Raw genomic sequence first — 12,466 nt, 5'->3', positions numbered from 1 at the left:
TTAGCACACAAAGATCTTCCCAGTCTGGTTTCAACCACACTCCTTAGCCCCATCATCCCCCCATCCACATGTTTACTCTATACTCCCAGCACATTAAAAGATCCTGCCTGTGATATTCTCTCTGCTTGGAATGCCCTTGTACATTTCTGCCAATTCATAGTTTCTTTCAAAACTCAGCATACAAACATAACCTCTTTTGTGAGAACTTTCCCAAATACACTGGGCTGAGCTAGCCCACAGTTCTCTGCCCACAATTTTGTTCACAGCTATATATAATTATCACAATCAGCTATATTACAACCATCAACTTATCATGATTAAGCTGTGGTCTACTTAAGAGTAGAATTTTTTGACATTTTTATACTCCTAGAGAGTATCACAGGCACCTAGAAAGGGGGCTCCACCAAACCAGATGAGTTGGCTGGCTATAATCAGTAATCAAACTAACTTCCTTTTTATACCCTGAATTACTCAGAAGTTCTATAGCACTCAAGATCAGGCATAAATCATGGCAAAGACTAGTGCATTACACTTCTCATCAGTCTAGAATTTAGTAGTAGAAGCAGATTCTACCAGAGGCTATTAACGATAAGCAGACAAAAGCAATCAAGTTTCTAGAAATGAGATATCAGAAACTCAATTTCATTACAATTCTGGGAGCCTAGTAACTACCCATCTCAGTTTGTATGTGAGGTCACTGCACTGTGTGATACAGATGTCTCTTAAGTGCTACAGAAAAGTATGGGGCTTTTCATAGACTTTCACTTTACTGAGCAAATGCCTAATTATCAAATTTTAGCTTTTTAAAAATATTCCATTAAATATTTTCAACACTGTAGGGTATGTAAATTTGTATCAGAACTGCAGTGGCATTTTTCTTTAGGTGGTTCCCTTCTAATCTGTATGGACCTTATTTACACACTTATAATTATTTATAGAAGACTTGCAAAAGATCATTTGGGATTATGGGTATAGGCTGTGTTCTGTAGAAGGTAGTTTGCCAGGTAAGTATTAAATGAAGGATAAGAACTTAGATCCTCAATGGTAGCAGGCATTCTCCTAATGGCAAGTTTAAAGTGACATCACTAGTTGGGGAACAAAGTTAAGATTTAAGTTTATCACTATAAAAGAAAAAAGATATTTCTAAGCACCAGATTACAAATATTTAAGACTGCCAACTTTATCAAGTTTAGAGATCTAAATTCAGGTTTAAAACAGCAATTAACCATTTTTAATTTCCTATAGCCTCCTGCCACACTAGAAATAACAAAAGAAAGTACTGAGCCATATCATTTTAAACACTAGAGTTAGAATTCACAAATTTGGATATTTTTTCTAAGACGTTGGAAGAACATCACTATGATGAAGTCAAATATTTCCTGGCATTTCCTGCCAGTCACGAGTCAATTTATTTTGCCTCTGAGTTTTATATTTTTATATATAATGTTCTTTCCTGGCCTGACAAAAAAATCATAATACTATGAATGATTATTTTCACCATCTCTTAAGGGTCGGAGAATAGAACAGAGCAATTCTGTATTCCTACATCAAACTTGCCTTTCCAATAAAGCGCTTTTATTAAGTATTTTAAATAAAATTAACGTGACTATGTAAGTAGGAGATAATAAAAATATGGAGAAATAAACCTTAGAGCAAAGGTAAACTTTCTTTTAGCTTATAGCACCTGTCACTTCCCAAGAGACCTTAATTAAAACTACTAATAAGAAGCAGAAATCACGTTTTGCTTTTTCATTCCTCCTTAATTTTCAGGTTGAAACCAAAGATTAAAGCAATTAAGATTGCCCTCAAAGTAGCAATAAGAAAAGCAAAGGGCACAGATAATCTACATATTAATTGGCCCATAAATAATTAACAAACTATGAAATAGACACTTAAAACAGTTCCATACTTTATCTGGTGAATTCAACGTAACAGCATCCTATTTCACAGATAACTCTTTAAAACTATAAAGCACAGATAAGATCCATTAATTTAAACTGCTGAAGATGAACTACTATCTTTACATGCCATTCTCCCAAATCCACAATCAAATAAGGCCATTACTGTATCTGATTCAAAATTAATGGCTCTTTGATCAGAAACATCTAAAAAGAATGCCTTGTGTCACTTTCTCCATATCTTTTCACTCAACTCATTTTTTAAAAAAATCCTACCCTTACTCTCTTCTTCCCTTCCTACTTACTTCCTCTTTTCTTTTGAAAGGTGCCTATTAGCATGTCCTCCTCTTTAAGAGAAAAAAAAAATAAAAGGAAAAGCAGGAGTGAAGAGTGAGAAGGATGATTAATAGCTAAGGTTTTAAAGTTTTCAAATAATTTGAGGGATGGGTAGGGCCTATATGAAATTAATTCTGTGGGGACAGAATTTATTTTTTAAATCAGGATGTGAACTTTGTAGCATTTTCAAAGCAACACAGTGAGCCACAGGAAGACAAGACAGAGGCTCTCTTGCACAATGGGAATCTGTGACCAACAACTATTTTTTTGCTGAACTTGATTCTCTTTAACAGAACTCAACACACTAATTAAGTCAAAGCCATTCCATCTGGACTGTTAAAATGAAAGATGACATTGCATATTTACATACAAAGTACATATTACATGATGTGTAAGCATACAAATAAAATAGTATTTACTAAGTGTCACCGCACTGAGATACACAGTATATGTTTACCAGCACATACACATAATTAGCAAATGAAAACAAGGTCAGCTAAATCACTTTTCACAAAATGCTTCCTTAGATACATATACTAGATTTTAAAAACATACAGTTTTCTCTCATCAAAATAACTAGAAAATACAAAAAATGATAAAAAAAAATGTTCTTTCCACCATTAAGCACACAAAAATTGAAAAGCCTGCCACCATTTCCCTCTAAGCACTCCACTCAATCATGCATATCAGCTAAAAACCATAATGAATGGAAATTTGGGTTAATAAAATTAATTTCAAACAAGCAAGCTAAGTGATTGACTTACAGGATCAGCTGGTGCAATGTTAGAATCAAATTGGGTCAGAGTTTGTGAGCTTGAAGAGCGTTCACTAAATGTCTCCCACTGCTGAACAGACAGAGGAGAGACAAGTCAGCATGATGAGAAAGATGGAGTAAAAGATCATTGGAGAAGATTTAGCAAAGTAATTCAGAGGTTGCACTGCAAGTTGTGTTTCAAAGGCCTGACAAAATTCCATAATTTCTATTTTTCCATAAACATGTTATACTTATCTATGCTGGGTCATCTTATAATGTAAGGTGAGCAGCTTCACATTCAAACGTATAATAACAATTTATCACAATCTCAATGGAAGAGATTCCAAGTCTCACAGAATTAAAACTTAAAACATAATATAGGAACAGAGCCTAAGTGGTATAAATGGCAACAAAGTAAAAATGTAAAGGGGTTTGTCTTGACTAGAGAAAGAATTACTTCAAATCCTTCTTTCAAAATTCTAACGTTAATGTACTGATTTGGCGATGCTAATGAATCCTGCATACCAAAGTTTTGGTCAAAACAAAGCAAGTCAGTGCGACTTGCCAGTGCGACCCCTGAAAGATGATTCTATTATGGACGTGCACATATTTCATACATGTGTCTAGATACTTAATAAAATATAATTTAGATAAAATGAAAAGATTTTTGGAATTAATCTATGTTTGAGCTTATGTCAATCTGTAGCAAGTCAGCCCCTGCCACGAGCACTGCGCACAGGGCCATGCCGGACCACAAGACAGAGCTGCCCGTCAGGCACCAGCCCCACCCCATGCCAGAAAAATCAGAATGCGGCCACGATGAGAGCAAATCAAGCATCTGAGTATGTGTTACATAGAGAAGACTGATTTTGATATGAAATACTACTCCTCTACAAGAGGTACACAAATAGCACACCTCTTAAAACAGGTGGAGTGATAAGTCAATATTAATTTTAGTAAATTCCGTTTGTTTTGAAAATCTTAGTAATAAAATAGCATAAGATTTTATATTAAAATTGCATTAAAATTATCATTAAAATTTGCTTAAGAATTATCAGTTATCCTCTGAAGAAGGAAAAACATCTACACATATACAATATATACATACAAATGTTTACACACAGACACACCTACTCTATTAACCAAAATCCTTTCTATAATTCAGTGTGGAAAAATATACATTTTTATGCTTCAAAGTTCGACTTACTATTTAAAATAGTGATACTCAATTTGAGAAGACATGTAGAAATTAAGTATTAGCAAACGTGATGAAAATTATTTACAAAAATAAATAATACAATCTTTCAACAACCTAACACTGATGCATTCAAAGTGATTCTTAAAGAAAACCCACAATAATTCACTTTTATCTTGATGTTAGTACAATTAGTTTCCTCAATAATTATTGTTGCAGGGGTACAGAAGGAATTTTTAAAATCCTAATTATTTAATTGTGGAGAAAAGTTTAGATGTAGAAGATTTTTGCCAAAAAGAAGGTATTACCTCTCCTATTTGGTGGCATGAAGCTCTACGTGGTTTTCTTAGACTGTGCGTAAGTTACCTGGAGAGCGGAGACACCCTGATCTTTGTAACTTCAGTGTAATGGCTAAGAGCACAGGCTCTGCAACCGGACTGCTGGAACCCTAGTTATGCTGTACAGCCTTAGGCAAGTCATCTGACCTGTCTGTGTGTCAGTTTCACCATCTGTAACACGAGACTAATAATGCTGAGATCATGGGATTGTGGCGAAGATGTAAGGGGTTAATACGTGTAAGGAGCTTTCTGAGCAGCCCTGGCGCATTAGAAGTGCTCAACAGAGGTTAGGGACTATTATTGGGGTTATCCAGTGCTGGCTCCATGTTCACAGGCGCTGAGTAAGTATTTGCTGAAAGAGTGTTAGTGCTTCGTGGTAGAAAGTTAAAATATAATGTAAATGCCATATCCTAAGTAGGTATTTTTTATAAATATTATTGTTGAAAGGTCTCAAAATCAATGTTAGTTTTATTAACATTCTGGTTTTCCACATATAGTAAAAGAAGTATTATGACATTCATGACCTTTTTAGCAAATACTACAAAATGAAACTTTCTAGGAATATTTAAGGGAAAATGCAACTACTGGAATCAGAATTTGGAAGGGAAGCCATTCCTAGGCTTGAATGATCACATCGCAATTTTACTTAGAATGAAGATGGGCTTTGGAATTGAGCTGCTTCTTAGAGTTGCTTTTATTTATGAACTGATATCAAGGGAATATAAATATTCTTAATCTGATAGTGCTTTTAAAAAATGACAAATGAATAAATGCAGCAAAAATTAGTGATTTCAAGAAAACTGATCCTACTCTCTATAAAGCCTCTCTACTAGTATATTCTTTTAAAGCTTAACTCTTCCCTCTAAGAAAACACTTAAACGGTTGTTTTATGATAAATATGTCATAATGTCTCAGACACCAGTATCTGTGATCATGTCCTAAAGCAACAGCAAGTACTTTAAACTGGCCAGTTACTTCTCTGCTTCTCAACTGTCCAAAATTAACTAGTGTCGCCTTCCTCCAGTGCTTTTCAGCCTTTAAAATACATGGAAAGTATAGCAAGCTTAGAATTTTTTCCTGGAAGTCAACAAACTTTTAGATTTGTAGCACTATAAAGGTGATATTAAAAACTATAAGGAAAGAAGTAACTTGTTCACAAAACTGCTCTAACGGCCTGAACAGGGGTTTTCAATAGGAGTTCTACAGAGCACTAAGGTTTAACAGCCTGGGGGCCTCAGGCAATCTCTTTCTAATCAGAGCGGCCCTACTTCTATTGATTTCTATAATGGAGTTCCAAAGTGATAGGGGAGCGGTGTATTCATCTCAAATTCCATTTTGCATGCTGTGCTTGGTCTTACACAACTTTTCTTTAACCACTCATTTGACAGTGAAATCATTCCATTTTGTATTGCCAAAAAAAAAAAAGAACTAAATTATTATAAATAGCCTGGGTTGTATGAAATGCATTTTTCACGGGGAAAGCTGGGTTAGTGACTTCTCACACACCACTTCCAATGCTAAGATTCCAAATGTACTACCACATACCTTGCTTACAGGAATGAGCAGGCAGTGCGATATAGTGGGACCGTAGTTGGCTGAATGTCAAAGGATCTGTGTTTAAAGCTTAGCTCTAGTCCCTCACTGGCTATGAGATATTGTGGCCAAGATATCCACCCCTTTTTATTGACTTCGTGTGTCTGCCCCATCTAACTCACAAGATTTTAGCAGCAATGAGTGCTGGAAACCAAACGACAGTATTTATGATGAAAAAGTACTTTGAAAACCTCAGTCACATAATTATAAACATTTATCACAGTCATATTGGCTATGTTCTCTCAAATATGCATGCATACCAAAAGTTATATGCTGAAATTACTCTGTCTAGAACTTCTTACCTTAAAACAATTTAAGTTAGTAAAGAAAAGGGAAGCTCTGCTAACCTCACTGCTCTGATTCAACTCAGGCCAAGTCTGGTTTAGTGACGGCATTGATGGAGACTTGCTTGGAGGTGCTTCTGCGGGAGAGCCTGAGTAACCTACCTCACCTGGCTGATCCCCAACGTCTGCAATTTAAAAATAGAGAAATTCTCTATAAACAATATATTTTAGTTCAAAATATTTACTTATAAAAAAAAAGCTAACAGAAGATTTTCACAAGTAGTAATTTATAGTCTGACTTTCCTTTCCTTATGTTCCCCAAATAAACATTTTAACAATCAAACAATCACGCAATACTTATTCCTGTTACTTACTGTCTACTTGAAACCATAGCTTTCCATGAAAATAAAATCCAATTAGGTATAAATAGAAAAAAGAGTGTTACACGTAACAATAATGCAATACAGCACATGCTTTGAATCATTTTCTAATAATCTTATACCAGTTCCCAAAGTGTATTTCATGGAATTAATCATTAGGTGCTTTAAAAAATTAGGCTTTCTGTTCAAATAAATGTGGGGATACTCCAATTCCCTGCTGGACCCGCATATCTGTATCGAAGACTTGTGATGTCCTAGAGCAAATAAACTTTATTTAAATCAGTTTTTCCCCAAACACAAACCTTTTTTATCAATCAAAATCCCTCCATATTCCCTTGGAATATAATTTGAGAACAGCTGATTTATAACTAATTCACTCACATTTTCTCTACAAATCTCCCGTTACCAAAAAGCAGCAGACTATTGGCAAGGCAGACAGCAAAAGGAAAGGAAGAGTCCCAGGCATGGACAAAGAGCAAAGTGAATGAGCCAACTTTTATCATTACAATGTAAAAACAGAAGGAATTTTAATGGTAAGTAAATTCTCAATCCACTCTTCCCAAATTTTACATGGCCTGGAATACAACCCCAGTCTGGAAATCACATAAAGTGCCAAACTAATGGGGAATACCTAATCTATTGAAAACCTATATCAAAAATATGATTCTAAAATCTGTCACTATCCCACTGTTTGACCATGGGCAAGTTGAATAAAATAGCACCTAAGTTTCTCCATCAGAAAGAAAGACATTTGCCATTAAATGTTAGCACTGTACTTAAAATTCCTAAATAGATAGCCATATTTAGCACTGTAGACGTTTTTACATTTCATTCATAAGCCATTCATAAGTAAATTCTTTACATTTTAGTGCTTAACACATACTAGGACCTAATACATACTGTGCACTCAAGTATTTATCTGAGTTCCTTTCAGGTTCTCCTTCATTTTAAATTCATTCTCCTTTACTGCTACTTTCCTAAAACAAAAATTACCTATTGGTATTTTGAAAAAGTTCTCAAAATTTCTCTTTGCCCTATTTGTGTTACATGTCTATCTCAAAATACTTCCCCCATCTACTTATCCTGACATAACTTCTTCATAGTCCTATCACACTGTGAGTTCTAATTTACAGTCCAGCATAGTATCTTGATAAATTTTTGTTTTCTAAGATCAAGAACAGTTGCTCTTTTTTTCTTAATCCAATCTCTTTCTCAATAAATGCATCAGAGTGGTACAGAACCGATGCTTCCGATAATAGTCAATGAAGACTCTTAGAGAAAGACTAATAAAAAAATTATTTACGATAAATAGCAGCAGTAAATCCCTCATGGGGGTAGCTTGTGGTTTTCGCTGTGAATGAAAATTATGGATTTTTTTCTATGATAACTAAGGGAAAGGAAGTTAAGAAAAGGAAGATAATGGCTATAAATTTGACAATGTTTACTGAAAGTGAAATGAAGGTGGTGAATGAAGAAATGTCTGTAAGAGATTACCCAAAGCAGGTATTCATATGAAAAAAATTGAATTAAAATAGTATTAACTACATAAAAAAAATTAATTTTCAAAAGAACCTAATTAAAGTCAGACTGTATTGATTAAAATTCAAATGTCACCTTAGGGCAAACTGGGGCCCTGGTTTGGCTTTCCAGACCTTTCTCCTGTCAGTCTTCCACTTTTAAATCTAGGATCAGATAGTATCCCACCCCACCTCAGGGCAGTTACAATTTGGGGTAGATTGTGGGAACCTCTAATTCACTGGTACAAAGTTGCAGTGACTGGTCCAGCTTCTTGAGGCTGAGAAGTAAACCATGATTCACCCAAATAATTACACTTCATCATTAGCTAAGAGTTATTTTCCTAGAGTAGCAGTTCTCAAACTGTGGTCCATGGACTCCTGGGGATCCCTAAGACTCTTTTAGGGGGGTCTGAAAAGTCAAAGTGGCTTTTGTAATGATAATAATGCTTTTTTTCTGTGTTGGCACCTACAATGATGCAAAAGCAACGGTGGGTAAAACTTCTGGCTTATCAGCAAGAATCAAGACAGTGGCACCAAAATATATTAGTTGTTATGTTCTTCACCCCCACACATTCCAGTTAAAATAAAAAACATGCATGGCAACTTCACTGAAGAATGCTCACAATTATCACAGTAAAAATTATTTTTATTAAACCTCAACTCTGAAAACACATCCTCTTAATACTCTGTATGGCAAAAAGGGGAAATATATATAAAGCACTGCTTCACAGCAAGGATCATGGTTGTCTCAAGGAAAGATACTTGTGTGATTCAGCTGTCAGCTGAACAGGCCACTTTTTTCATGGAACACCATTTTTCTTGAAAGAACAGCTGATAAACTATAATTATTCAGACTTGGGTATTAGGCAGGCATTTTCTCAAAAATGAATTTAGTGAGCCTGTTATTTCAAGGAAACCAAATGTCTTCAGTACTTGTTATAAATGACAAAGTTTGAGCTTTCAGCAAAAAGAGGAATTTTGGAAAATGTGTAGGCATGTCCATACTCTCAAGAACTTCCCAATACTTCTTTGAGAAGATAGGTTATATCAACAAATATGCTTTTTTGATATTTTATAATAAAATGTCCCAATGTTTCAAAGATTTGTATAATTCAATGAACTGATATTTTACAAGCAATCAATGCACTATGTTACAAAATCATGCATGGGGTAAAAGATTCATTCAAAGTATATTCAAAGTGCAAGACAGACCTATGGATTTTAATGTAACAGTACAAACAATTCATTAATATGGTTTCAGCTTTCACAATGCAATCAACCTTTAAGAAATTACCATCTGTTGAGTTTGGGGGTAATACCAAAGAATATCTGTAATTATCTGAAAAGAGTCCTCCCTTTTACCATTGAGGCATTTCCTTCATGTACTAGAGACTGGCAACCTTTTTCTACAAAGGGCCAGATAGTGCATGTTTGAGGCTTTGCAGGCTGCCTATACGGTCTCTGCTGCGACTGTTCAACTGTCGCAGTGCAAAAGCAGCCATCAATAATTCGGGAAGGAATGAGCTTGGTTTGTGTTCCATTTAGGGAACACAATTTCATTTATGGAAATTAAATTTGCATTTCATAGAATTTTCATGTGTCATGAAATACTGTTTTTTCCCCTCAGTGATTAAAAACAACACAACTACCACCACTCCGTCTGTGGGCTGTACAAAGGGGACTGGATTTGGTCCTCAGCACTTAGTTTGCCAAATCCTGATACACTTCAAACAAAATAACTGATCTAACAGACTGAATGCAGGACTAAACATGAGAATCTAGCTGTCTTCTATTAACCGAGATACTAAAAGATTTGCAAAGATGTAAAACAATGTCACCCTTTTTATAATGATTATTTTTTAATTTTGGAGAATACAGTTATTTTCTTAAAATTATCTGTTAATATGTAAAAAGTTTACTATTATTATTTTAAAATAAAGCATAAAATTTATCAGTTTTAATTTCTAATAGGGTAACTATTTTTTTAAATAGGGTAACTATTGATAGATCTAATCCACGTAAACAGAGGCTCTTTGTGGTCCACAATAATTTTTAAGACTGTAAAGGGGTCCTAAGACTAAAAGTTTGAAAAATAACTGTCCTAGGAGATCCAAAAATTATTTCTGGAATAAATTCACAAAATTACACATTGCTTCTTTCCTGCTTCACATACAGAACAACAAATGGTAGTAGAAAAAGAGCCTATGTTCTAGAAAGGTAATGTCCTAATAGTCATGAGTCCGAGGAGAAGAATCAGGTGTGTAAATAAACTGCACCTCCTTCAACCTGGCTCCCTATAAACTCCAACAACGAGCTTCATGCCCACCCACAGCAGTTAGTCTTTGAGACTGTATCCTTATGGAGGCAGGGGTGTAGTTTTACTCTTACCTGATTCAGTGTTCCAACCTAGCCTCCTGCTGGAACACTGTGTCAACCCTGCCTCCCTCCTGACGGTTCTGCTCTGCCCCTGACATCATCAGAGCATCAGGGCTGAAAAAGAAGAGCATGAGCCTAAATTATTTGTTAATGTAAACCCTGAAAGGGCTTTTATGCAAAAAGTATTTCCATGTATAAAAGTGTGTCTGGAAGACACAACCCAGTGTGATCACACTGACATACTATCAATCTACATTTAAAGTTAGAAATGGTAATATTAAAGGAGTGCACAATGCATTTTCAGGATCACACTATAAAATAAAAACACTGTTAGTAGTTTTCATCCTTCTAGCCTCCAAAGATTCTGAAAAGTTGCCAGATTCAGTTTAATATAGTGTACCTGCTGAACAACCTCTTTCTTAAAGAGCATCAGTTTTATTCTAGGTTTATTTTCTCAGTATTATACTCAACATGCTAGCATTGTTTCAAAAATGACTGCCAGCTATTACTAATCTTACAGAAATATATACACTCCCTAAAGTCTTATGGTTTAAAACTTATTTTGCTTTCAAGTAGCAAAATACATCTAGGAAGAATTCTTCAATCATGAAGCCTCAATCAAAGTTGCTAACTCATTTAATAGCTTTATAAAAAGCAAAAGCAACTACATGTTTTATTTGAAATGTGAATACTATGCTTACCCAAAAAGTTCTTAAAATAAAAAATAAACAGATGTGGATAAATTTTAAGGCTTCAAGGAAAACTACTAATGGTACCTTTTTCATTTATGCTTAAAAGATAGGGATAAGCAGGGGTGCCTGGGTGGCTCAGTCAGTTAAGCATCTGCCTTCATTTCAGGGGCTCAGGTCATGATCTCGGGGTCCTGAGATCGAGCCCTGGGTCAGGCTCCCTGCTCAGTGGGGAATCAAGCACTACCTCTCCCTCTCCCTTTCCCCACCCTCATGCTTGCTCTCTCTCACGCACTCGTTCTGTGTCTCTCTCTCAAATAAATAAATCTTAAAAAAAAAAAAAAAAAAAGATTGGGATAAGCAATGAAAATCCAAAAAGAAATTAAAGAATTTAAGATATGCTTTGTTTGAATGGTATCACATCCATCAAAAAACTACATTCTATATGCAAAATTAATTCTAATTTTCAACACTCCACAAAACGGAAACTTATTGAGTAAGCAGAACTTTATACAGTCTACGCAGAAGTTTCTCAGTTTTATTTCAAGGATTTTTTTTTAAAAAGTGAAGGTAAATATATGTAACAAGGTTTGAAAGAAACAAAACATTCACCCAAGATCCTAATTAAATTGTAGCCTGTTAACTTTTTTTTTTTTTTTTTTTGCAGTATTGGTCAGCATTTTATGGGAACTATTATTTGACTCAGCTACTATACTAAAGATTATTCTACAGATAGGAGAGTCTCATTATCCAAGTACAGCTTAAAATGGAAAAAGCCCACTTAACGTTAATCCACTTAAGATAATTAGAATTGCATAATGAAAAATAACTTAATTAAGGCTTTGTTTTTAAAACTTTACACAGAAAATTGTAAAACTGAGTATAAAGACCAAAGAATAAAAGATGTTACAATTTTGGGGTATAATTTAGTGGCAAAATTAATAAAAATAAGAATTCAATCAGCGAGCATTTAACAGAGGGCCTGTACATAAACATAGTAAATAAAGATACAATATTGAGAAAGATGACAAAGCTCCCATTTATTTCCATGGAGTTCTCTTCCTAACAGAGGAAGACAGATGCCCTTCACTTCACTTTTGAGTTTT

General features: G+C 34.8%; 1 protein-coding gene across 7 annotated transcripts in view; it reads right to left on the bottom strand.

The window, feature by feature from the left end:
• Positions 1-12,466, bottom strand: part of REPS1 (RALBP1 associated Eps domain containing 1) — an 86,160-nt gene that overhangs the window by 16,412 nt on the left and 57,282 nt on the right. For 4 of the 7 annotated variants that reach the window (XM_078054665.1, XM_036097889.2, XM_036097890.2 and 1 more), the window contains exons 9-10: positions 6,462-6,583; positions 2,999-3,079 (exon numbers count right to left, since the gene is read on the bottom strand). In XM_078054665.1, the coding sequence (XP_077910791.1) occupies positions 2,999-3,079; positions 6,462-6,583 (203 nt within the window). The remainder of the gene's footprint in view (positions 1-2,998; positions 3,080-6,461; positions 6,584-12,466) is intronic. The other 3 variants (XM_036097892.2, XM_036097891.2, XM_078054664.1) reach the window with 2 other exon arrangements.

Source organism: Halichoerus grypus, chromosome 9 (genome assembly GCF_964656455.1).
Source record: "Halichoerus grypus chromosome 9, mHalGry1.hap1.1, whole genome shotgun sequence".
Lineage (NCBI taxonomy): Eukaryota > Metazoa > Chordata > Mammalia > Carnivora > Phocidae > Halichoerus > Halichoerus grypus.
This window is presented reverse-complemented; position numbering and strand designations above follow the sequence as displayed.